Here is a 27721-nt window from a genome sequence, read left to right on the forward strand (position 1 = left end):
CACTCTGTATATCTCTCTGTACAAGTGTTACTGTTAAGCTGTTCTGGATCTGAGGTGAGGTTTGATCTGTTGAGGACCTCTTTCTAAAAGTTGCTTACCCATTTTCTACCTTAAGACTGTAGCTGTAGCATACTAACTACTTTTTTGCATCTTCACTTTTCATAGGCCCAATTTCTTACTTGATATTTTGATTTTTTTTCTTTAAACAAACAAACAAACAACAACAACAACAACAACAACAAAACAACCAAGAGAGAAGTGCTTGCAATGCCATCCCAGCCACGGCACTGCTCACCAGCAGCCAGCGCAGCCTGTGTAGTGCTGGGGAGCACTCAGCAGCAGCAGAGCTGTTCCTTGGAAGAGTGAGCAGAGGCTGCACGTGGGTGAGTGCAGAGCTGTGCTCATGCTGTCTGCAGTCAGAAGATGTTTGTTCTCTGGTGAATCTCTGCCTGCCTGACAGAGGTGGCAGGAGAAAGTAGGTCACAAGTAATTGCCCAAGAACGTGAGGGGCTTTGCTGTTTTTCCCAAAGTTACCAACTGCACCTTCACCATTGTGTTACTTGGTTTTCAGCATTTCCCCATCCCCACTGCCATGGGGCCTTCTCTGCACCAGGAGCTGGTGGGACCGAGGACCTGCCCTCTTCCTTCACTCTCCCCCTGAGCTGTGTGTGCTGCTTGGGCCGGACAGAGCGAGTCCTGCCAAAGAACTGTGAAAGCATCTGGGCACGGAGTGCTGGGCTTCGTTTCTGCTCTGGCTTCCAGACAAAAGCATGCTGTTCTTATTGCTGCAGGAGCCAGGGTCAAGCTTTCCCTTCTTTCACCCTTGTTTTTTTCTTTAATTTTTACTCCGTGGGTCCAAAAAAAGCCCATCTGCTAGGCCCATAGAACCATTCAGGATAAAAAATGAGGTGTCTCCCTGACTGTTACACAAGTGGGTCTTAAATACATGAATCCTGCGTTCAGCACTTATTTTTCGTTTGGATTTAGTCCTCAGCGCTTGAACATTTCCCAGGCGCCATCCACGCCCGCCAGCTGCTGCTGCACTCAACGCACCGCCTCACACGCGGGGCACCGCTGCGCGGGGACGGGTACTCCTCGCCAGGGGTCGGGGCCTAGCGACCCCTGAGGAGGCGGGGCTTAGCGCAGAGGGAAGGGCTTGTCGGTAAAGGGGCGTGACTTAGCGGGCAAAGGGGCGTGGTTTATGGGACAGCCCCGCCCCCGGCGGCGGCGGTGGCGGCGGCAGCGTGCGGCCGGGCGCGGCAGCGGCTGGCGTTACGCTCCCGGTCGCCCTATAAAGGCTGGGGCGGACAGCAGCGCCCCGCGCTCCTGCCTGCTGCGGAGGAGGAGCGGCGCTGCGGGGTTCCCAGCACCGTTTCCCCCCCCCCCCCCCCCCACCTTTTTAAAATATTTATTCTTACCCCGCCCCAGCTTTGGGGAGCGGCGGCAGCCCGGCGGGTGCGGAGGGGGAAGATGGCGAGGAGCGGAGCACGGCCCCCGCGCCTCCTCCTGTTGCTGCTGCTCACCCTGGTGTTGCCAGCGGCGGCGGAGCGCAGCCCCGGGCCCGGCCCCAGCCCCGGCCCCGCAGGTGAGGCGCGGAGCGGTGCGGGAGGGAGAGCTCTGGGCTGCGCTGCCCAGGCTGGAAGCTGCCTCGGTTATGGGTTAATTGTTTAATTCGTGTCTGTGCTTCATGGGGTCGGCAGCGCCCCAGTTTGCTGTCGGAAGGAGCGCCGGAACCCGCAGAGGGATGCAGGGCTCAGCCTAGGCACGAGGGTAAAAATAGATCCCCTGCTGGGAAGCCAGAGGCTATGCCTTTCTCCCGCCCCCTCGCTTTCTTCCCTTTTCACCGACAAGGTGGTGATGGAAACGGGTTTTTCCGCTGCTAGGGAAAGCACAGCCTGTTTGCCTCTGCCCTAAACTAGAAGCTCCTAGAGAAGTGCACTTTTTCAGGCAAAAAGTAAGCCGACCCTCAGAGTCTTGTTCTCTCATTGCTCCTTGTGCTTTGTAGTCTCTTTAGCTTCGAGGAGCCAGAAGGTAGAAAGCAATTTTATCTTCAGCATGTAAAATAAAAGAATGTATACAGGAAATTCCCTCAAAGAGAGGTGTCCAAACACATGTGCATCAGACTATATGCCAGAACATATGTCTTGTGCCAGTGCTGCTTTAGAGTCTGTATTTCTGTTCTAGAAATAGAAAGGTATTCCATCCTACTAAACTGTTACCACATGAAATCTGAAGTAATTTTATTTCCTGCCTTGTTTACTCAAGAGTGTAATCCAGTTATTTTTATTATCTGGCTTAATTTTCATTTTGGTGTGCTGAAAGAAGCTCTGCTTTCTATGATCTCGTTTTCAGCAAGTTCTGATTTTTGACTGGAAATCTGCTGCCTTAGCTGATAACCAGTGTAAGAAAAAACTTGGTGTGGATGGATATCAAGCACTGCTCATGCCCAGCTTTTTTCTTTTGCTACTTTTGGTCATTCTGTGGGGTTCTCTGAAGGCTGCAGTGTGTACTGTTGCTCATGCTCTGAGTGCCCTGAGCACTGCTGTCTGGGCCAGGGCAGGCTCGCAGAGCTGCAGCCTCCTAGGGTGTGTTTTGGGCAAAACACTGAGCTCCTGTGTCTGTGGTCAGCGCAGTCTGTGGTCAGGGCAGGCTCCCTTGGCAGTTGGTTGTAGCAATCACAGTTACATTTGTTCTCTGCAATATCTATTCAATGTATTTTTAAGCTAGGTGTTTTAGCTGTGGGATCTCAGGCCGATGTAAGTTAACGGCTGGCCTAGTAACCAGTTCTGGTTTTAAATCCTGCTGGTGTTCAAAGGTGTGAAAATCAGACTGTAGTTCAGAGTGGTGGATGTTACACTGTGATTCAGCAAACTATAAACAAATTGCTACATCTAGATAAATAATAAAAAATGTTACACAAAAACAGTCTGTATTCTACTGTAGCAAACTGCTGAGTAGAAGCTACTCAAGGAGTGGTTTCTTGACCCCAGCTGCTGCCTGCTGCATTGCTCGTTTTCATTCTAGTTTTAACCATTAAATGTTATCCCCAAGTCTGTCGTGTTTGCTTGAAGAGGAACAGCCCTTAGTGTGCTTTCAGTTCTAAGAATCTGACTTTACTTTCTAGTCTAGTCTACTTCTCTTTATTCTTTGTGTGTGAATGTGGACTCTGACTCCTGGGTGGTGAAGACGTAGAAGTTTTAGTGTAGAACAATGGCATCAGTGTATTCCTGTTGCTTACCTTGCAGTGCTGCAGGAGACGTGGAAAGGGAGTGATAAAGACATTTTTCATTCTCACTTCCCACTGAGAATATGGATTTCCCTGCTGTTATTGGGTCTGTTCCCCAGAGGCAGTGGGCTTGGTCACTTGGCTGCGTGGTCAAGTTGCTGCTACAGGTTGTAAAAGCAGTGAACTGGCAAGTGTTGAGCTGATTGGGTGTTGCTGCCATCTGTGTGTGCTTCCCCAAATGCAGGGGTGAGGATTTAGGGTTTGTTGTGGAGAGCAGAGGTGGCTTCCAGTGCTGACGTGGCTAGGCAGTGTGGCTTCTTGTGCTGGCTGCAAGCACTTTGGGCAATAGCAGGTAATGGGTGTAGCTACGGGGGGGTTTGCCCGGAGATGCAGCATGTACTATTGCCATTACTCTTGTTGTATTTTGAGGTCAGCCAAACTGATCATTGTGATTTACGATTATAGCCCTTTCACTGAGGCTCTCTAGTAAAGAAGCAAGGGGATTTGATCACTTCAGCATCTAAACACATACTGAAAAAACTGAAAGATTATTTGGTGGAGGCCATAAGTACAGCACTCCCCATCTTCCTCTTGCAAAGTTTTCTATTTTGTGCTTCTATGCTGATACTGCTTTTGTCCCAGCTTGTCACCACAGTATCTGAAACTGCTGCAAGAGCTTGTGAAGCTATGCTGGTGCTGTCCCTAAGGAGGTCTGTGCCTCTGTACAGGATGTGCCTGTGAGGACAGGAGGAGAGTGCTGCCACCTGCTTCCAACAGCTGAGGGGTAAAGGCATGGCTGTGCCCAGGGCCCTAGCTGTGCTGGTTTACCTGTGTGCCAGACATGTTCATCACAATTTTCTGGGGAGCATTTGGGATCAGGGTACAAAGTCATCCTTCTATCACATGTTTTTCCCCTTGAATATATTGCTGTGTGTGAAGGCAGACTGTGTAGGCAATCTGAGGTCCTTGTAGTACCTGTTTGAGAGGCTGCATAATGGAAGCCTCTGATGAAGAAGAATGAACTTGAGCTTTTTGGTCAGGTTTTTACTTTCCTGTGGTGGATATGATATTGCTCTTGCTGAGATATGCGGTGCAATCAAGTAAGATCACCGGATCTTTAACCAGAAAATGCATTTCTAATTAAAACAGGAAAAAGTAACATAGCTGTAAGTAACAGTGGTGCTGTAAGTTACTGTGTAAAAGTGCAGTGGAATGACCACCATGTTATGCTAGCCAGGAAGGCTTTGCCTGAAATGTTTCTGTCAAGGATCTAAACTAAGATTATTTCTCAAACATTTTTGCACTGGCTGAATATTCTGGAGAGTCATAATTTGTCTGAGTTCTTGTCTTTTTTTCACCATCACTCCTACTTATTTAAGTGACTCAGCCTTTTCATAGGGAGCTGTTTAGTTTGTTGAGCTACTGCTATTACACTGCATGATCATAAGGAACACCTTTGCATTTCTGTTGAGCTGCTAATCTGTTTAAAACTTAATTCACTGGAGCAGTGTGTCAAGTAATTTCTCTTGGCATGAGGAGCAGGTATGGTCACAATCAGGGCATTTTTATTTTAATTTATAATATTTGTTTTTATAGTTCTTGAGGGACCAGCAAGGAGAGAGATTTTGAAAATGAAGAATATTTTTATTCTCTCTTAATTTAAACACAGCTTAGTTCCCTTCAGCACGGAGCACAACTTGACCAAACAGATCCGTAACAAGAATGTGTCTGTGTGCGTAGGAATGTTGTGAATGTTGTAGAATAAGTGACACTTAATCATCGAGGAATACGTGCTTGCAAGCACAGTCTGACACCACTGTGGTGTATATGCTGTAAGTTCTGTGGTAGAACTGCTTTTTGGTATTTCTTTATGATGAATTCAGTTTTAAAAGTAGAGACTATACTGGCCATGAGGAGACTATGTAAATAAAATCAACAGATTATAACATGAACTCTAGCTTCTCAAAAGAAATAATTTGTAGTGGGGGGGGGGGGAGGGGTGCAAACACAAAGAAATAGAATAAATCTTTAATTTGATATCTTGACAGTAATCTGCCTTTTCCACGTTCTCATTGTCTACTTGCATGTCTTTATTTTTAATTAAGAGTTTCATAGTGCTTCAAAACAAGCACTACAGAAATTCAGGTATCTACTAATTGTTGAACTATTTAGATTATTGGCAGATAAATTATGCAGTTAACATATGATCATTTCAATATGTTCCTACTCAAATCAAAATCAAAAATACTGTAGATTACTGTGGATTGCTTAAATTTATTTTCAAACAACTATTTTTGTGATGTAATACAAAGTAATTACATATCAACTTCTTTAATAGTTTAAGGCTAATCAATAGAACTCTGCCATAGTTAAAACATCCTAATTTATAGGAAAACTGTAAAGAAAATCACTTTTAGTGGTTGGCCCACCAGTTCTTTCAGGCTATCCTTTGAAAGTGTTCTAACATTTTTTTTTCCTTGTAATAAGTTGCAACTCAATTGGTCCACTGTGGATTTTCTTAGAAAACAGATGTAGGACATGGGTGTGTGTCCATTTTAATGGTAGTAGTGATCCTTGAAATGTAACTGCGAATGTCTTTTAAAGCTGACATATGCAGTATTTATAAGTAATGCAGACATTTGATTAGGGAAAAACATACAAACAAACCAAGAAAAAAGACAGGAAAGTGCTAAACAAAAATAGATCTGGTGTTTAAGTGCTGTTCCTTTGAGAGTTATTTTTGTACCTGGGGGGGTCTAAGTAGCAGATTAAGTACATTGACCACCAGAGGGTCTCACTGAAATCAACTGTGCAGAAGATAAAATGTATCTTGTTTAGCAACTGAAGTTCTCTGCCATTTAAAAAGAAGTGAAACTGGATTGTGTAGTTTTGAATCTAGCATGAAAGTTTAATACAACAAAGTATTTCTTTAGGCTTTCATAAGCAGTTCACTAATTCTGTTTTATATCACTGTAAAACATGTTTGTGTAAGATCAGGACTGGGTCCATAAACCTAGTAACTGAAGTTGCTAGTCTTGGCTGTTTGTTATGAGTGCCTTGAAATACACATCATTCATACTGTGTCCTGGTGTTTGGTGTCAGAAGCAGGGCAGAAGTCCTGGGTGCTGTTCTGTCGGTGCTGGGGCCGGTCCTCTTTAATATCTTCATCGATGATCTGGACGAGGGCATCGAGTGCACCCTCAGTAAGTTCGCAGATGACACCAAGTTAGGTGCGTGTGTCGATCTGCTTGAGGGTAGGAAAGCTCTGCAGGAGGATCTGGATAGGCTGCACCGATGGGCTGAGGTCAACTGCATGAAGTTTAACAAGGCCAAGTGCCGGGTCCTGCACCTGGGGCGCAATAACCCCAAGCAGAGCTACAGACTGGGAGAGGAATGGTTGGAAAGCTGCCAGGCAGAGAAGGACCTGGGAGTGATGGTTGATAGTCAGCTGAATATGAGCCAGCAGTGTGCTCAGGTGGCCAAGAAGGCCAACGGCATCCTGGCTTGTATTAGGAACAGCGTGACCAGCAGGGCTAGGGAGGTGATCGTCCCCCTGTACTCAGCTCTGGTGAGGCCGCACCTCGAGTACTGTGTTCAGTTTTGGGCCCCTCGCTACAAGAAGGACATCGAGGTGCTTGAGTGGGTGCAGAGAAGGGCGATGAAGCTGGTGAGGGGCCTGGAGAACAAGTCCTACGAGGAGCGGCTGAGGGAGCTGGGCTTGTTCAGCCTGGAGAAGAGGAGGCTCAGGGGTGACCTTATCGCTCTTTTTAGGTACCTCAAGGGAGGCTGTAGCGAGGTGGGGGTTGGCCTGTTCTCCCACGTGCCTGGTGACAGGACGAGGGGGAATGGGTTTAAGTTGAGCCAGGGGAGTTTTAGGTTAGATGTTAGGAAGAACTTCTTTACTGAAAGGGTTGTGAGGCACTGGAACAGGCTGCCCAGGGAAGTGGTGGAGTCACCATCCCTGGAAGTCTTCAAAAGATGTTTAGATGTAGAGCTTAGGGATATGGTTTAGTGGAGGGCTGTTAGCGTTAGGTTGGAGGTTGGACTCGATGATCTTGAGGTCTCTTCCAACCTAGGAAATTCTGTGATTCTGTGATTCAAGGAATGGCTTGCTTGGGACAGACACTACCTTTCTGTTGCAAATGTGGAGTTGTAGTCCCTCTTTCACATAGAAAAGGCCTCCAAAAAGTGTGGTTTTCTCCTCCCAGAGCTGTGGGGCCTGCATTTCTGTTCAGTTACTGAAACAGTCCAAGCTGGGCTGTGGAGATCAGAGGTTGTGTTTTGCATGTCCAGTGTCTGGAAGCAGGCTGGACAGAGTGCAGGCATCCAGGTTGGTTATGCCTCTTCAAGACAGCTCCAGCTCCACTCTGTTAAACAAATAATAGTCAAAGGAAAAATCATTATTGCAAATCTTAATTGCAGAGTTTCACTGATGGCTTGATTAGCTGTCCACAAACAAGATTTAATGATGCCTGGTGTTGTGTGTCACCGCTTGTTTAAACAGCTGGACTTGCTGAATAACAGCTTAGCCTTGCTCTTCTACAGCATGCTCTTCTACAGACACACATTTATGAGAGAGACAAAGGGCAAGGCTATTAAAAGGTGGAAGCTGAGTAACCTTTCTCACTCAAGCAGCTGATGTTAGTTGTCCCCTGGCCCCAGCTGTGCAGCCTGTGGCAGATCACAGTCAGACTGTCCATCAGGCATGAACACACCCAGCCCAGCTGCTGTTGTGGCTCTATCCCTGCCTCTCTCAGAGGGACTTCTGTGTCTAACTGCCATCTGGGCACTCATAAACTGCTGTAACCCCATCACCCAATCTGTTTGCTGCATATCAGGAAGCTGGGCAGCTCTCCTTGGAGGAGTTGCTTCATGCTTTGCAAAGATACCATGTGCAAACATTCATTAATAATTCTTTTCCTTGTCTGGAGACTAAGAAATAGGTCTTGTCTTTGTTCTACTACAGACTGATTCAGTAAACAGGGTCTCACCCAAGTCTCCTGCAGCTGGTGGAAAAACCCTGTAAGTGCTGCAGCTTGTGTCTGGGTTTGTTCAGGAAGTCTCACATTAGGAGTGCGGGCCTGAGCAGTGGCCAGTGCTGGAGTGATTGATGAGCGCACACACAGGTCTTAATGAGCCTGTGTTGACTGCAGTACCACTGAATTGAAAATAATTTTTTAAAAATTAATATATATGTGTAATAGCTGAGGCGGAGCCAACTTGCAAATGTTTTTTAAAAATGGTTGTGTATTAATATTGGGAGTAGTTGCTGATCTTTATCTGAGTGTGTATGTGCCTCACCTGGAGTTGATCATCAGGTGGTGTTTTTTATTATTATTTTTCAAACCAGCTATATTCAACAGTTAGTCACTTCCATATAAACATTTCAGATGCTTTATTAAGGTGACACCAGAAATAATGTGGTAGAAGGCAGGCAGTAAGCGGCAGAACCGCAGGCTTGCTGTGGAGCTGGGATGTATGGAGGAATGAACTGCCTGTCTGCACCTTGTGGGCTGCGACTTAAAGGGAGAGGATTTCTTTGCATGAGGAATCTTTACTATTTTTATAGCAGACTTTAGATGCTGAAATACACTGTTTGCCTCTTTATAGATTGATTTAGATTGTGGATGTTTTTAATAATAAGGGGACTCTTGAATGTTAAATCTTTTTATTTTTTTTCTGAGTTTTCTAAGTAGAGAGCATCAATTTCACATAGCATGAAAAATAAACCTACTACCCTGTTCAGGGACTGTGTATTAGTATGTGCCAATCTAGTATAAGTTCTGTATTATGAGAAAATTTCAGAGCAACTTTTGCTTACTGTAAGCACTAATTTCTGCTAGTGCAGCTTCTTTGTTCCTTTAAAAAAACAAACAAACAAAAAAACACATGAGAAGCAGCAGAAGCAGGCAAAGTGTATTGTTACTGAGGAAATTGTAACAGTACCAGCTGTTTGAAACTAACAAACTGGGCAATTATACATTCTATACATTTTATATTTTTTCCCTAGACTGTTTCTGAAGGCTTTCTGCCTTCACTAGTCCTGTAGCCTGGCTAGGGACAGCTTTCTTACGAAAGACCATGCTGGCTATTCAGTATATCCAGTGCTATTCAGAAAATCTGGGGTGAAATAAACAGCTTTATGTGACTCTTCCACCTTGTTTTGCTAGCAGCTTTATTTGACCAGAAACTCTTACCAGAATTGCTTACTGCTTTCTTTGACTGGAAGTCATGTAAAGTACCATGGGATAGATGTATGTGTTAAAGTTCGTGTTTTTTCACATTGTGTACTGAAGATCTTGTTTGCTGCTGGATTACATTAGCCAGGTATATATATGTAGGTATAATTTGTAATTATGGCTACATTACATGTGATGAGTTTATTCTGTTTCCAACTCATCTTTTTAGAGTATGTGGATTTTCAAAAGTTTATTTGGCTTAAGATTCAAGGTTAAGGCTATAACTTTTTTTTGTTTAGAGGAAAAAGTTTTCCTTTTGAGAAGTTTAATACTGTCTTCCTGAAAGACAAGTAAAAGCTTTTGTGCTAAAAGTCTGAGTTTTGAAAGTGGTCTTTAGCATTCTGACTTCTTAGTTGGCATAGTAGTTTTGAGTTGTTTGGATCTATGTAAGTTTTGTCTTGTTCAGAAGATATTGGACAGGATTTCACATTTTTCTGGGATAACTTCCAGAAATATCTCTCATCTGTTAGAGAAATTACAGGAGGTTAGTTGTAGTCTATTACTAAGTATCCTTTACTTCTTCCAAAACTTACTGTTCTATCATGAAATTATAAGAATCTATAATGATGTGTGGATCATGCTTTCACAGCGTACTAGCTGACCTGCATACAGCTCAGCCTGTACTATTGTCCTTCTTTAACTCCACTTGCTTTTTGGGGCAATGATGTTAAAATGGCTTACTCTACAAACCACCTGGGCTGGTGACATGCTGGGAGGTATTCCCAGGAGCTGCTGGTTTGCAAGTTTCTATGCTGTGTGCATGGCTGCTGATGGTGATTTCTCCTCTAGACACAAATCTTCCCTTTTCAGAAGAGCAGGGAGGATGGAAAGAATGAGTAAACTGCTAATTATCTGTTCATTTGGTTTCTAATTCAGACTACTGAAAGTCTCAGAACATATTTTGTTGATCACTATGTGCTTTATGTGAGGTGCATGAGGAAGGAAAATAGTGTGAGGACAAGTCCTCAGGTTCCACTTGGGCCACTGGCTGCATTCTCATTCCCTTCTGGATGCAGACGTTGGATGGCATTGCTCAGTTTCTGGTGACTGGCTGTGGGGTAGGTTGTCTGCTGTGGGAATAAGCAGGCACATTGAAAGCTGTAATCAAAAACCAAACAAACTTTTCGTTATTTTTTTCTTATTAACAGTTAATCTGTGGAAATAATAAATATTAGCAGAAGTTCAATCAGAAGTCTGTGGTTAGCTGGGACTGTTTAGTGTCATTCTGACAGCTACTTCTCAGTTTACCATGCTTTTAAACATTTCTTATGACTGTTCTCTTGCTGTGTGGCAGAGGAGGAATCCAGACTGAAAACACTTTCAGCTGTGGTACATTTTAGTTCATCTCTCCAGTGATGAAGCATACTCCAGTGTGGTTTAAAGGCAAGCTAAATCCAGTCTTTTTTTTTAAATTGTATCCTGTTTATCTCCCCCATTTCTAGAGGTCTGGGAGAAATAACAGATACAACTACATAGCTTCTTTATTGCACTTGAATGTGTCCATGTGCCTTCTCCCCTCCAGGCATCTGCCCAAGCCTATGCCTTGGATTAAGGTCACACAGACAACTGCCAAGGTTACCAGGCTTTCCCTAGAAAACTGTAATATGTGTATTTTACAGTGTGTATATATTTGTCTTTAAAATCCATGGAGGTGTTCCTATTAGATTTCCAGTTCCCAAAGCTTTTCCATAGCCTCTAGCAATTTGTCCATTTGTTTGCTGGAAACCTTTGGTGGATTACTTTGCAATAAGACTGTTTCCTATAGACACTAGGACATGGATCAAACCATTTTTGAAGAACCAGTCATTTATTTACCATTATAAGCCACTAGTTTTACAGATAGGCATAGGATTCAATGGCATAACATGGTGCTGTGTGCAGATATTGTTTGATTTTTCACAGCTTATGCCTACCCCAGAGAAGTCCCTGGCAGTTGAATCCGAGGGCTAAATGTCAGCTCCCTTGTGGCTGTAAGCAACAGCCTCATTCTTGGCTGCTCTAAAGGTACTGTGCTAGTGCCCATAACCCCTGGTAGGAATTATGTAGTAATCTGTCAGTGTTCACTCACAATAAATAAGAACCATGTAGGTGTGTGAGGACTGCAGCACTTGGCCTGTTCCTTTGCCAAGGTATGAGCAGAGAGGTCACCACAACTTAGCGCAGTCCTGCCATGGCAGCACAGGCTGAGACCTCACCATGCAAATCATTGCAAACAAAGGCTCTGTCTTATGGCTCTTATTTCTAAAAATAAATATTTGTGATACAGTCAGATCCATGATAGTAGCAGCACAAAAGGAGTGAAGTGTTTTGATAAACATTCATTGGGTTTCTTAATGTGTTGCCTGAGCTCTACTGTTGTCTTTCACAACTTGAGAACTAAAAGGTTTCCTAGTTTGCATGTAAAAATGAATTCTGCTTGTCACTGGATATACTTCTCTTGGCCGAACGTGTGCTCTCAGGCTTGTTTTCAAAACAGAACAGCTGTTTTGTGAATGTAACTATCTGAAAGCTGTCTGGAATAATTGCACTGTAGTAACTTCAGCACCCTCATATCTGGCATGAAGCTCTGAAGAGATTCTTTTTCTTCCCATGCCTTCCTGTTGAACCTCAGTATAGGGTTTGTGTTCCATTTTCACACAGACTGTCTCCGCTCGCAGGAGCGGGTGCCAGGCATGGTGACCCCTGCAGTGACAGCTGTGGTGGGCTGCGGGCCCTGCTGGGCAGCCTGTGTGGGCAGGGCAGTGGCTGCCTGCTGTGTTTGTGGGTTTGCCTGTATTTTTGTATTTTGGGGATGCTGTTATAGTTGGAGAGAACTGCCATGTGCACATCTGTCCCTCCTTATGGGGGCCAATCAGACAGAAGCTAGATAGCTCAAGTCTCGGGTGTAAGACTGTGCAGCAGAGCTCCTGTGGGAAGGCCTCTGGGTGGAGGGCCGGGTGGGGGTTTGTGTCCAAGCTCAGTGGCAAAGCAGAGCTGTATTGCTTCAGCTGGAGGCTATCACAGTGTTTCTGTGGAGGCTGAGAATTTTGTAGCTCACCAACTGGGGAGTACTTGGCCACAGTGGTTGCTGGGGGGTCTGAGAAACTGGCTAGCAGTGCACAGATATACTCTGCCATGTCTTCTCTGTGCCCACTTTTTACAGGATAAAAGCATGTCTTTTCTGCTCCTTTATTTGAAACAGGCCAGTCTGTGTGCACAAAACCAACCAACCAAGAACCAAAACAAACAACCACTAAGACTAATTAGTCTACTTAGAGTTTGAGATTATTTACAGGCTCTAAATAAAAATTCTAAATACTCTAATGATGTAATTACAATTCTGCTGCACATAAAAAATATTTAAGTACCACATGCAGGTAAAGGTCTGTGGCAGTACAGCATAGACATTGAAATAATGCATTTTAAATCTCTTCATCTGTTTTTAAAAAAAAAAAAACAAACACACGAACATCAACAAAAAACATTGGCAAGTATAATGAAAAGAAAGCATTTCCAAAGTAAACAGAACCTTTATAAAAATAGCTTCCTGTTTATTTTGTGAATGTTTGTAAAACTGTCACAGGCAGTCTATTTATATGGCTTCATTCACTATGAGCGTCATACTGATTCTTTCATTTTCATGTCAATGTAACTCAAGTAACATACCAGACTGCACAGTGAGTCTTGAAATGCATGAACAGTGTGTAGGTGGAATTACTGTGGGTCTCATTTAAAATGGAGTAACAGTATCACATAGAATGCTAAATTATTTTGTACTTGCCAGACAGTACTTGTATATTTAATACTGTCTCTATTAGACTTAGCTACTGTGGGGGATAAAATAAGATTGATCTGATGCAGTCCACATCTTATCACTTATATCATGTAGTCAAGTTCTGGTTTTGAGATCCTTGCTCTTTGCATTACTCAGGAAATTCCACTGAAGACTAGGACTAGATGGAAAAATGTCTACCCCTACCAAATTTTGCAGTTACAGTTAGTGCTTTTCTGTTCATCTAGGAAACTGTCAGTAATGGATTCACTTGGCTTGGTGGTGCAGTCTGGTATGATCAGATTTTCCTTTATCTGTTCCACAGTGAAAAATCCTACCTTCTGTAATCAGTTCTGTTTTAGCCATAATCTAAGATATCATGTTCTTCCACTATTCTGTGGTGATTCCTGTAGAATTACTTTAGATTGTGACCTTTAAAAGAACGTAATGAACTATTATTGCTGTGCTTATGTCTGCCTGTGAGTCAGTGTGAGTGTATTGTGCTGGAATCCTCTGTGAGGGTTCTGCTGCCCTTCTGAGGTGTACTCATGGGATTTTGTTCTGATTCTTGCTTACAAAAGGCTCCTAGCTCTCATATGGAAAAAAGATGGTGTAATACACCTTTTAAAACTGTCTTCTCCAATTTTTTGGGTGTCCAGGTTGAGTTGATTGAAGCATTTTAAGTATTGCCAGTTTCTTTGCTGTGTACTCTGTTACAGGAGTATCAGTCTGGTTGGCAGAGCCAGCACGTGAAATCTTCTCTAGGACCAGTCAGTGAGTGGTGTGTCCCCACAAAAGCTGGGTGGGAAGGATATGAGAGAAGTCCCCAAAATCATGAATGAGGGTAGGGCAGGTAGCGCTGTCTGCAGCTGAACTTGGGCAGTGCCAGTGCAAAGCTGCAAAAGGTCTATTCTGAACAAGCAAAATTGTGTTTTTCATGGAGTAGGTACTGGGCATGTGTGGCTGTCATTGTTTAAAGATTACATCAGTTTGGTGAATGACTAGGTAAGAGCAAGGTGAAGAAATGGATCAAGTGGTTCAGGGTATAGAGAAACCACATCCAGGTCACAAAAACCTACAAACTGAGACTGGTAGAGAAAGCATCATATATACATACCATATATTTACTGAAAGGGTTGTGCAGCATTGGAATAAGTTGACCAGGGAAGTAGTTGACCACCATCACTGGAGGGCTTCAAGAAACATGTGCATGTAGAACTTCGTGGCATGGTTTAGTTGTGATGAGCTCTCGTGTATCTGAGGGCTGCAAAGTCTGCAAGAGTGGAAGAGACCGAAGGGTTAATACAAATGTTTTTCACAGCAGCCACCTCTAGCAAGTATTACTGTGCTAGTGAGGATCAACCCAGAGGATGTTTTATAGGAAAGTGAGGCAACAACAGGCACTGTGTCTAGAATACCCATTAGAGGTGATTAATTTCATGTTCTGTATGGACTGATCCCCTGGGCTGTGTTCAGAGGGCATCTGTTGAACTCGGGCCAAATGGGAGAGCTACAATGTGCTCTGGGATTCAGGCAGGTCTGATTAAAAACTTGATGTTGGATAGGGGTCCTGTATCTTTGATAGTTTCCAATTATGCACCTTGATTATGCAGTATATTGCATAAGGTATGGAACATTGTCCAGTCATTTCATTAGGAAAATATCAAACTGTTCTGTGGGAATTCATGGCCTCACTTGAACTATGTCAAAAGCCCTAGGATATGTAAAAGCCCTAGGATATGAAAAGGAAGTTGGTTGCATGGCCACTTGCTTGCATGCAGTTAAGAGGTCAAAATTACACCTGGTATAACCTGCAGACATCAGATTCTGAATAAAACAAATAATAAAAAAAAAACAACACACATGCTCTTGTCTCTGATCAAGGACTTAAAAGCACTGCATGCAACCTGCTAGGGGACTGGTTTCCTCTGCTCACTGCTGGGTGAAGTCCTCTGGTACCATTTGGTACCATTTAGTCCTGTGACAGGATTTGCTCAGATGGAGAAGTAATAAACTACTTTTGTTTCAAAGATTCCTTCCTGTCCAGCGGTCATACTAGCTTTGTTTTTATCTCTTGAGCCAGTTGTTTACAGAGCAGATGTTACTTTGCTTCCTCTTCCTGAGGATAATTTTAAATGCAGTGTTCTTGTCTGTCCTGCCTGTAATATGACAGCATGTTTGCCTCATCTCTTTGAATCAGATGCAGGTGAGTTGTAAAGCCCCTTGATCCGGTGCTGTACAGCATCCTTTTGTTATAACTGTGGCCTGAAAACTTATGTTCCTTCCTTTTGTCTTACAGATAAACTCCTAGTTTTTACTGTAGCAACTAAAGAAACTGATGGCTTTCACCGCTTCATGCAAACTGCAAGGCACTTCAACTACACAGTGAAGGTACTGTATGTGCTCATGCCAGTTATTCATACTGCACAGCCTTTAAGATGGCACAGTAGTAGATGAAGGTGTATTGGCTTGGGCATGCTCTGGGATAAGGTAAGACAGTCACAGAGCCCTGCTGGTGGCCCTGCTGCCTGTGCTCTGGGGGGTGCTTCTTCTACTGCCTTAAGAACTTTTTTTGCAGGTTAGTAAATACCATGGCCAGTGTCTACAGTTGCTTGTAGGCTCTGTTGTGATTTATCATGTAGCCTTGCTTTTCAGTGCTCCTTGTTTTGTTTGAGCAGGTGCATGACTGCTTCTGGAAGCTGCAGTGGCAGCACAAAAGGCTTTGGGTGTCCCTGTACTCCTTAACCAAGGCTGGGGCCCTGCTGTGGGGAAGGAGGGAGGGTCACAACTGCAAGACTGCAAGTTTCCTTGTGCTTCCTGAGAACTTGTAGTTCTCAGAGAGCACAAAATGTTTGTCATTCTTCCCAGCCCTTTATGCCTTGTTCTGCATTTCCGTATGTCACATATTGAGGTTGGCCTTGACGTGACCTTGGGGGCAAAAAGGAAAGCACTAACCTCCTTGTAAACTTCTATACAAATTGGTTCTGCAAGAGAAAATTCAGGAATTCAGATCATGTTGTGATAACTTTCCACTTGCTTACCACAGTGTCTAAACTATAATTAAGACGTAATTTGGGTCTCTGAAGTTTAATATCAGATGCTGAACTTGGAAGACTGAGAGAACCTTTCCTAATATGTTAATGCAGTGCTGAAGCACCTGGGATGCCTGGGCTCTGGGTATGCCGATTAGTTTTGCAGGTCGTCTGAAACACTATGCAGTGCAGTTCTTGCATATACTAGGAGTTCAAAAAAATCTTCTGTTCTTTATGCTGAAAACCCACAAAAGGTTTAAGGTGTAATAGGTTATAAGACCTAGCTAGGGGATAATTTTGTTTACCAGATTTTAGCAGCACTCTGTAAATTGAGAAATCCATACTTTTTATAGAAGTGTTCTGGAGGGATTTTGGGAAGACTGGAGCTTGGGTTTTTATTAATAATATCCTGATCCAACATCTCTTATGCTTCCTGTTTCTAAAACAATTAAATTGTCTTTTAAAGGTCTCATTCAGAATGTTTTTTCTAATACAAATTTTGAAACAGTTATTTTTTTTCTGAAGAAGGCATGCTCATTTCTTATTTGGTTAAGAAATGTGTCTCATGTTTTTGCAGTGATGTCATTGTGCTGAATGCTGCTTCAGACATGAAAAACTTATGATGCTGGAAATGCTGGCTTGATGTGCTTTAATGTGTTGCTTCTGCTTTAACATCTGTTTTCAATAAGGATCTACTTTAAAAAGCCTCTTGTTTTTGGTACCAGCAAAAAGCACTTTTTCCTTATTCCAGGTACTTGGAAAAGGTGAAGAGTGGAGAGGTGGTGAGCTGGCTAACTCTATTGGTGGAGGGCAGAAAGTTCGACTGCTGAAAGAAGGCATAGAAAGCTATGCTGATCAAGAGGACTTGATTGTCATGTTTGTCGAATGGTGAGCAAACCTGGTGTGTTGCCTTTACATTTTAGTCTGGGTAGTCACTCAAAAGTATCTGATGTGGCATGCTGAAAGTTGCATGCTGCTTCTCCCTCTCTCTGTTTATTTGAGTTTGCTTCTATTTTTCTCCATTAATAAAAAATAGTAGATTGTGCTTGGAGCAGTCATTGATTTTTTTTTTGGTATTTTTAAAGGATTTACAGATGTAAGAGTTGCTCATAGTTCTGCTGCCTTGAGGCAGTGGAAAATGTTGTTGGAGCTGACAGGCTTTCAGGCAACCATGTATCCTTCCCCTGTTCCCCTGTTGTAATGCAGGATGTGGCTGTGAACTATGAGTGAGGGGTGGCAAAAGCAGCTCCAAAAATCAAGTGCTCAGCAGCAGAGCGTGATCTTGTTCGTGAAGTATCAATGATGTGGAGGAAAACGGAAAATGGGCTCTTGAGGAAAGCACTTATGGAGACATCTCCTTCAATGCTAGAGAACTGAAACAGGAGACTCCGTGCCAGATAGGTCCCCGGTGCCTGTGCTGCCTGTGTGGTGGAAGCATGGATGGAGAGTGCTGCAGGGCTATGCCTGAACATCCTCACTAGAGGCCTGATAGGTTTCTTTCTGCCTCAGAAAACAGGGAGCACAAACGTGTTCAAAACCAGATTTTTTTTTTTCCATAGCTTCTCTGCCTTTTTTCCCCCATCCTGTTCTCTTGCTTCTGTGACAAGAGCATGATTTGAGGAGCTAAGAACTCAGCTCAGGCCATCACCAAGGTCTTCCATGCCAGAGTGGGCTCGTAGCACTGAAGGAATCCTACAGGAGGCTGCAGGACCAGGCCCTGAATGAGAGGCATGCAACCCTGAGCACAGCCAGCCAGCTCTTTGGGAGCAGCTGAGTGCAAGCCTAGAGCTCTGTGCATGGTTGGTGCTCTGTTACTGACTTGTTTTGGGGTGTCTGCTTCTGGATTTCTCTTCAGCACTTAACTTGCCTCTCCATTTGGTAGCTCAAGAATTTGAGGGACCCTTTTGCAATTCAGAAGCTGGTCAGGATCTGTTCAGCAAACCTCATCACAAGGAAAAAGTGGTCAGACAGTAGTATTTAATGAAAAGTTCACTTGTCGCTTAGCCGAAGTTAAAGTTGGAGTAGCCTATTAAACTGGCAGCAGTTTTAAAGATGCAATTCATTTTTTCTTTTTAAACTTAGCGTCTTGTGATAAGTAGGAGGTAGTTAGAAAGCTTATGTCTAAGTCATCTTAATCACTTTATGAACAAGCTTTATATGGGAAATGGTTTAAATATCTTAAATTATTTTTAAAAGTGACTTTAAAAATAGCATACAGTTTAGAGCTATACATTCATTTTCTTCAATTATTTTCTTTGACTTGATTAGCAGTTTTGCATTCAATACGTGAAAATCAAGTATCTTTCATAAAGTAAATATTACATGTTTATACTGTTCTACTGATCTTCTAAAACTTGACATGCATTTAAGTGTAATCTTGGTGATTTTGTTCTTTACGAGACTCAGATGAATCAAATGTTTCCAGAATGATTGCTATGTACTCTGACTTTTGTTTTGAAATTTTTATCATGATGCCTCAATATTTTCTTGCTATATGGCAAAATATGCAAATTTATCAGTTTCTGTATAGCTGAAATTCTTCTCCAACATAATTTATTCTCTTTGGGGTGGGCTGTTAGATAGGGATGGATGAGAGTGTACAGAGGACTACGTGTGTTGAAGTACAGATGCCATAATCTTTCTTTCCATGAAAATTTGCAATTTCAGGCTTCCACATTCTTGAAGACAATAATCCCAAGCATATATTGACTTAAAGCTAGTGGAACAGCCTCCAAATAAGGGGGAAAGAGTTTTCTTTCTGATTCTAGCCTTATGTTTTAATTGTAATGAGTGTTTTCATTTTTAGGAATCCTGGTTTGTAATTTAAATATTGGGAAACAGCACTAAATTTGGAAATGTCAAATATAATGAACTCCCTTTCTTTTTCAAGTATTTTCATTATATTAATTCTCAGGCATCTGAAATATTAAACTGAGGGGTGGGAAGGAAACATCTGGTTTACTTACTGTAACTAAGCAAGTCCTTTCTAGTGAGCTGTTTATTTAAATGTAGCTTCTTGCCATTTTCTGAGTTTTTTTTTTACATGGCTTGCAAATCTGAAAATAGTTTGAACTTACTCAGTTCCTTAGTGAATGGTTTATGTCTAGGTGCAGATAGCAAAACACTCTGCCTGCAGATGGAATAATATTTAAATTAGGCTTGTTTTGGCACGAGCTAACTGCTGGTTTACTTCAGAGCATTTCAGATTGAACTGGCTAAAGGCCAGTATAACTGGACTGAAATGGTTGGTGCTGTGGCTGCTCACTCAGAACTCCCACAGCAATTGGCTTGGGTCATGGAAGATTTCTGAAATCTCAATCACTTTTTCAAACATTCCTTAGGAAGTGAAGGGTAACCATTTGGAGATGTGCAGAAAATGCTAGTCAGGTGTGGTTCTGGTGGAGATACTTTGCACACAGCAAGGTGGCTGTGGGGCCTAATAGTCCATGTAAGTAATATAAAATGTGAGACAGGAATTGCCAATGCGCATGGTTATCAGCAAGCCCCCTCTTGCTTGTAGTTTGAGCTCTTACCTTGCAGCTCAAATAGTAACAAATCCTTACTGTTGTAAAAGCTGTAGGTGCAAAAGTCACATGTTCAGTTCTGGTTGTGGCTGCAAAACAGGAAGAAAGGATGAAGGATTCCAGCCCTGAACATCTGCCATCTGGGAGCTTCAGGAAATGGGGCTGGAGTTCTGGAAACTCTTTCCTCTCTGCGTCCCCCTCCCTCGCCTTCTAGTTAATCAGGATTTATGAAGAATAAATAAGAGTATGTGAGCTCTTCCAGCTTGCCAGGACAGCCTGCTTCTTCCTGGATATAACTCTCTCCTTTGGCCAATTCTGATCTGCTCAAAATTAAACCACAAGTCATGTGCACACTCCTCCTTCCCTAGAAAGAGTATCAGCTCTCCTGGGACCCATTTTGCAAAGATCTTAGTGGCCTAAACTTTGCCTTAGTGGCAAAGATCTTAGTGGGTCCTCCCTTATGGTAGGAATTAAGTGCTGGATACACTGAACATAATCTGATGTAGCAGATAAACAAGACAAATGGTTGCTATATCAGTTTTAGCTTGGTTCTAGAAGTTCTCTTGTTGCCTGGAGAGAAAATGCTGTAAAGCAGCTGGTGAGGGATTGGCAGCAAGGGGCAGGAGGTGGAGGCACTGCCTGGGGAGGGAGTGTGGAATAAGCCTGCAGGTTACAGCTTTACTTGCCCTCCTTGCCAAACAGAAGGCCATGATCCTTGTGGGTCCCTTCCAACCTGGGACATTCTATGATTCTATGATCTTAAAATCATTGGAAAACATAAGTACGTGGTGGATTCATGCTCTTGCATAATATCCCTTAGTTTGTAAAGTTTACAATAATGGCTGATATAGTTTATCTGTTCTGAGCTGAACTCTGTGCTGTGCTTTGTATTATAAACTGTGCTGTATTAAGTAGCACATCCCCTTCCCAAGCAGACACTGTGGCTAGCCCAGTGTGTTGCACAGCTTTGGCTCTTTTCCAGAATGACACAACTTGGGAAGCAATGTTCTAGGGATATTTCGTGCCTGCCTGCAGTTCCTCTAACCTGATCAAAGAGGAGAAGCACAGCCTGCCACAAGCTATTAAGTTAAAGCCTCAGACAAATCTGTGTTATTGTCTGTCGTCTTCAAATTGTCTCCTGTTTCTTCCTTGATCTTTGTGCTCATTCTGGTTTTGATTGGGCTACACCAATTGAATGGGAAAGGGAGGGAAGTATTTTTCTATATATTTTGGGCTGAAATAGGCATTTTTGTAAAACTGGGGAAGCTCCAAAATGTACATTATACTTTTTTCATACATTCTTCTGCCAAAGTTACAAAAAAAAAAAACAAAAGTTTGCAGAAAACCACTTGCTTTATATAGACTACATAATACACTTTCTCTCCAGGGCTCATGCTTTGCTCTGTGGTGGAGATCTGTTGCATTTGTAATCCAGCTGTTCAGTTTTCTTAGTCCAATTGTATAAAATCCCCTTTGAAGAAAGGGCTTTTAAAAATTCAGAACTGTAATAGCCAAGTACTAGAAGGCAGGAAGGGTTGGTCTCTTGGCACTATTGCTGAGTAATACATTGCAATGCAAAAAGTTTTTTGTTTACTGCTGGAGTGGGTACTACTGCCCTTCCTTTCAACCCAGCTCAAATACTTAGAACAAGATCTTGATCAAGGTCAGACCTGTACCTTTCTTCTGCTCTATTCCAGGATTGCTGACTTTTGGTGACTAAGATTGTGGAGTAAGAACATGCCCACATGTTGCTGCTGAGACAGTAACATTAAATCCAAATACTTTTTTCTGCCAGAGATTAGTCTGCTATGATCAGGTTCCGATATTTGTCATTGAATGCTATGTGAAATGAATCTTGAAGCGGTTTGTGCATTCATGCTTTTATATGTACTATCAAGTACAAAGGAGAGTTATACTCTAATCATTTACACTCATCTTGATTTTTTTCAGTGGCATTAATCTAGATTTGATTCAACAACATGTAACTGCTAGGTTTGTGGTACTACATGACCTTTTGCTAAACCTGTGTGTATCTTTTATTTTGGTTTAGTGCTGATCTCTGGATATGGATAACTACTGTTTTTAGGCATGAATTCTCCACCAGTAGATCTCATTGAGAGTTAGGAGTCAAATCTGACTAATGCATAAAAGCAGGTGATTTTTTTTTATAAATAGATACTCTGAAGTTTAGAGTCTTCTGAAGTATTCAGTGCATCAAAACCATTAAAGCAGAAATCTGTATACTGTCAGGATGCAGCACAGTTGAAGTTTGTGGATAACTAGATTGTGTTGAGAAACAAGAGTACATGCTCAAAAAGACTTCCTAGAAGAGAGTCTGTGTCATTGTATTTTGGAACAAAATCATCTTGCATTTCCTGGGAAGTCACCTAAATCATTTTTCAGTCCTACTCTTTCATGTGTAAATATTTTGTTCTTTTAAACATAAGTTTTCTAAGGGGACAATATACTTAAACATTACTCAATACGTGAAATCTAAAAGCCAGTTTCAGGTAGACAAACTCTGAAGGAAGAACATCCAAAATGTAGAAGGCTCAGAAAAATGAGTGTAAATAGAAGAGGAAACTGTTAGATAAATAGTATTGAGGATTATTTTCTTAGAAGTGTATAGGATTTTTACATAATACTTGCTGAGTATCATCATGTAGTTATTTCCTGAGTCACTTTTCAGAATAAAATGGCTGTCTATATGATTTTAAAAAGTTAAATAATCCAATCCTTTTTATTTTAATGTTTCTGTGTTTAAAAAACACATGAATCTAATGGACATCTTTTCTGCATTTTCAGCTACAACGTTATCTTTGCAGGGGGGCCTGAAGAACTGCTAAGGAAATTTCAGGAGACAAATCATAAAGTGGTGTTTGCAGCAGATGGACTAATATGGCCAGATAAAAAGCTAGCTGACAAGTATCCTGTTGTCAGGAGTGGAAAACAATTCCTGAACTCTGGAGGCAAGTGTGATTTTTTTTGAACACATTGAACTCTTGAACTTGATGTTGATTCTCTTTGGCTGTCTGTTCTATGTATTTTTTTTGTGTAGTTGTTCCTGAACTCCCCAAGAACAACTTGGAGATTGGATTTGCTGTTTACCACTTCCTGCCCCTTGAATGTCTGCTCATCTGTGCTCAGGAAAAGATTTCCTTCAAACTTTTAGGGTGTTTTTGGCAATACTGTTGTGAAAAGCACATAAATCAAGTACAGTCTAGGGTGTAACTCTGCCTTGCAGTGAAATGCTATGCAGGGATCACCCAGTTGCAACCAACTGGATCTACTTCAGAAACAATTTAGGGGTACAAGCCAAAGTAGTACATGCTATCTGCAGGGGCATGTCATGAGCTGTATCACAGAACTCCCTGCTCTTGTTCTGAAGGATCTCCATACCCTGGTGATGGTGCTGCCTGATGGTGCAGCACAGCTTGAGCCATTCATTCAAAGAGAAGTGTGGGTTACTCCCAGTTTATCTCAATGCAGTTTTAATTTTGCAGTCACTTTTTTTTAAATGCCAGCTTTTTTAATTTTGCAGCTGATTAGCAGATGCATACATTGATGCTGACATTTACCTGCTACAGAGCATAGTAAATCACTCTGGGTATGTGGTGCTGGGCACTGTGCAGATCTGGTTGTCCCCACATCTTTCTCCCTTTACCTCACCTATCATCTGTATCTTTCTGTTTTCACTTAAATGTAATGCATTTCATGTTTGAATTGTATTCCACTTGTACTTCTGTCAGGATTAGATTCAGGCTTCTCTGCCAGAAGGAAGTGATAAAAACAAAGCTTTTTTCCTACAGATGGGCTTCTTTCTTGGGAGCAGTAGTAGCCCAGTCTTATGCTGTGGAGCTCACAGGACCATCTAAGGCACATCTCTATTTCCTATTTTTCCCCTTAAAATAGTGTTAGTATAAAAACAACCCTTAATTATGAACTCACAAACATAAAACAAAACTAATGCATGTTGCTGAGCCAAGTTGTGTAAACTTCTTTTCATTTGGTGGCACCAGAAGTCTGAATGAAGTCTCTGCTGGATAACATTGGCAGAGTAGTGCTTTTTATGAAAATAATTTGTGTGATATTGCAGGATTTATTGGTTATGCTCCATATATAAATCGTATTGTGCAGCAATGGAATCTGCAGGATAATGATGACGACCAGTTGTTTTACACCAAAATCTATGTTGACCCATTGACACGGGTAAGTAGTGATTGGCTTTCTCACTTTCTGTTTGAAATAGCATGCTGCTCCTCACAAAACATCAGGAGATAAAAATCAAAGGAGCACTGTCTCCTTTTTTCTGAATGCCATGTTGCCAGTCTTGTTTGTTCACTGGAGGCTCCTACTGTCAGAGTGATGAACAGGCTTCTGAAGGGTCATGACTTGAAATATTTCAGGCTGCCAGCAGATCCAGGCGGGCTGTACTTTGTTGTTAGAGCTAATAGTTCTGAGGTATGTGATCAGGAACATTCATCTGAATGAAGGTACCATGTACTCTGCAGTTTGACAGGTGGAGAATGTGGCATTTTTCCAGAGTGTTACTAAACTACTTGCTGATTTAGTGTTGTTTGAATTTTGGCTTGCTGCCATTTCAGGTTCTGCCTGCAACTGCCTCTGGCTCCTCAGCTTTTTATGCAGATACATTCTATAAGACTGCATTATAAATTGTGGGGTGATACCCCTTTGAGCCATAGCTTAGCAAAGGTCTTTGCCACGTGGCATAGCATTACAGTATGGCAGGTTAGAAACATGGCCCTGATACTGGAAAAAGAGTTAAGTCTCTTTAATGATGTTTGATGCAAAAGGACTTTTACAAGCTGATATTGCAGTATTTTGAGAATGTCTTAAGCACACAATTGCTCAAAATCAGATGTCAAGTCTTCGAAATACATGTGTTAAGTTCTATAAAGTTGTTCCTGCAGTGTAGAGCACGTGTACGTGCAGGTACAGAAGTGTTTGAACTGTCTTTATGCAAGTTAAGTCAGATGCTAGACGTACAATTGAAAAGACGGAGTAGAGACACTAGAGCTGACTCTGCACTGAAGTCAGAAGTAATAACAATTAGTTGTCTGAACAGAGTATTGTAGACAAAGTGTGTTCCTCTGCACAGAGCACCACTACACTGTGCTTCAAAACACCTCTGTAGTTCTGGCTTGGGATGCAATGCCCTGCATTAGCACTGATTCTCTGTATGATTATGTCCAGAGCAGTAGAATATATAAGGAAATCTTGGACGATTCAAAGCGGTCATATCTAAATAAGTGCCTTAAAATCTATTTTAAAGGCTATGTATTTTTATCAACATCTTGAAACTTTAGAACAAGGTACACTAAATAGGAATGCAGGTAGATATAATAACTTGTTACTAGGAGTGTGTTTTAAAGTCAATGGTATTTTCTGTTCTGATATGATACTTATGTTTGATTCTTCTATTTTTTTAAACTGAAATGCAATGATTTTGATAAGAAGTGCCAGTAAGTTTTGTTGCTTGTCCAAGAATTGTAAATATCCTTTAAGATAAGATGCAGATTTTCTTTGGCTTATATTGCCGAATTGTAGGTTCTTTGGAGAGTTATCTTTATTGTTCAAGTCTAGATAAAGCTTTTGTGTATATAAAACTTATTGCTATAGAACTGCAAAACTTAACAGTAGAAAATCAAGAATTAAATCTGAGAGCTAAGTATGCAAAGTAGTTTAACACAATTACTTGCTGTCACTGTAATGTGCCTGTAGTGTGACAGTAAAAGTGTTGACTTCTAGAATACCTCAGCATTTTTGCTACTTTTATTTCAGGAACACATAAACATTACTTTGGACCACAAATGTACCATTTTCCAGACTCTAAATGGGGCTATTGGTAAGTGTATGATATGCATATTGTATTTCATTAAATGTGTTATTAACACTTTCTTTGCTTTACCATGAACATAGTTCCTTTGCTTCTTTGTTTCAAATAAATATTTGTATGGGTAAACCAGATTACCGTATTAATCACAGGTCTTCAGGTCTTCTATTAATTGATTGCTTCAACTGACAAAATAATGACTTAAGATAGGAAAATTTTAAATAAATGAAATTAACAATAAATATAAAGTTAGGGAAACTTTCCATCAGCCTTTCACAAACTTAATTACAACAGTAAGGATGGTAATTAAAATTGCATTCTCGATGTTATATCATTCCACATTCATTTCAATATATGCAATTTCCTTTCTTTAACTGTCTTGAATTAAAATTGAAAACTACATTTGTACAAACTTCCTTCCTTATGTTTATACTCCAATTATAGAACAGCTTTATATTCAGATCATATCTAAAATAACCATGCAGTTTCTTTATAAATAGCTCTTGGACAAAATTAGTTTTTTAATCAGGCTTTATTCAAATTTTGAAAGCTGCTGATGGCAAACTGAAGCTTAATGTAGCCTCATTTGGTGTAAAGAACTTAGAGTTGAAGATCTGGTTAAAAACTGAAAAACTTTCAGATTAACTTCCAGATAAGTAACATTAAAAATGATAGCTACAGTAGGACATACTGTATCGGCAAGAACTTAAAGAAATCTGAAGTTTTAGATTTTTATAAACTTTTTACAGTATGTTCCTTATTAATTTGCAGATGAAGTTCTTCTGAAATTTGAAGAAGGAAAAGTAAGAGCAAGGAATTCTGCATATGAGACATTACCAGTCACTGTTCTTGGAAATGGTCCAACTAAAGTGAGTGACAGTTGGGTTTTGGTTTTGTGCAAAGACAGCAATTTTGTTTCAGGCAAAAACAATGGAAGAATCTGAAGCAGTTGTAGCACACCACTACTGCTCACTTCCAATTAATGTTAATAAAATTTGCGGGGATAAACCATTCTACCAGCAGTCTCTGTCATGTCATTCTGTTGTCACTAACTTGACATCACTGCTGGAACAGCTCACTTTGCTCCCAAATTCATTGAGCATGAGATATTAGAAGCAAATAAGCTGATGCTAGTTTTCTCGCTATCACAAAATAATTCTTGAAGATAGTGAGGAATTTTTATCTGTTTATTAAATGGTAATCAGAAAGTTTTGAAGGGAAGAAAAGTCTAAGCAAGAGCTGCAGACTGGGGTACAAAACAGCAATTGTCTGATCCTACCACAGACCTGCTTAAGTGAGCGTGTGTATACACACACTAAAAATATACTGCATATAGGTGCATACATACGGTTCACATTTGTTGCATCTTCAGTGACACTGATTACTATCTTCAATGTAACCATGACTCATTAGTTCTGGGACCATGTTTCTGCCATATGAAATATCTGATTTGACGTTCTCCCCACTTACAGGGATTTGGTGGTCCAAAGGACCAGGCATAATTCTTTTGGGAGAAATGGCCACATCTTGGTTGTATAGCAGCTGCATTTTTTGAAGCATGTGGCTATTATCTCTAATAGCCTAAAGAGCCTATTAGAAGGGTTGGGCACCACAACTTTCTAAGTTCTTCTGAATGCACATTCCTTAATGTAGCTCATTACTTTCAGAAAAATACTTCTAAAGAGAATGAAAGGTTCTTGAAACTCATTCATATCCCAACAAATGTTTTTTTTGTGTCCATGGTATTTCATATAATGAACTAGTGAATTTACTAATGTCATTATCTGTTTGGCTTATAATTTATTACTCAGTAGTGATGAAATATATTACCTGATATGGCTTCATATGTAGCTGTATGCTTATAGCTATATTGCTTCAGCTATTTTGCCTCAATTAGAGGCAGTTTGGTTCATCATTGGCTTTGTGGGGGTTTTCATGTTACCAGTGAAAAGAAAGATGCTGTATTTTTCAGTGGGGCAAACAGTTTAGGCCAAAACTCCTTACACTAATCCACAAACTATGCTACATTAAACAAAACTCAATCTCTGCATGTAACTGTCATTTTTAAAACAAAATAAAATCTTACTAAATACCA

General features: G+C 41.4%; 1 protein-coding gene across 4 annotated transcripts in view; it reads left to right on the top strand.

Annotated features, from left to right (window-relative positions):
* The first annotated feature begins 1230 nt into the window (after positions 1-1230).
* PLOD2 (procollagen-lysine,2-oxoglutarate 5-dioxygenase 2) overlaps positions 1231-27721 on the top strand; it is a 50232-nt gene continuing 23741 nt past the window's right edge. The window contains exons 1-7 of one of the 4 annotated variants that reach the window (XM_082767080.1): positions 1231-1585; positions 15516-15607; positions 17000-17136; positions 22578-22741; positions 23869-23981; positions 25575-25638; positions 26398-26495. In XM_082767080.1, coding sequence (XP_082623206.1) covers positions 1471-1585; positions 15516-15607; positions 17000-17136; positions 22578-22741; positions 23869-23981; positions 25575-25638; positions 26398-26495 — 783 coding nt within the window. In that variant the 5' untranslated portion in view covers positions 1231-1470. Of the gene's footprint in view, positions 1586-15367; positions 15423-15515; positions 15608-16999; positions 17137-22577; positions 22742-23868; positions 23982-25574; positions 25639-26397; positions 26496-27721 lie in introns of those variants that run through there. The other 3 variants (XM_082767079.1, XM_082767077.1, XM_082767078.1) reach the window with 3 other exon arrangements.

Source organism: Aythya marila (genome assembly GCF_965140915.1).
Source record: "Aythya marila genome assembly, chromosome: 9".
Classification (NCBI taxonomy): domain Eukaryota; kingdom Metazoa; phylum Chordata; class Aves; order Anseriformes; family Anatidae; genus Aythya; species Aythya marila.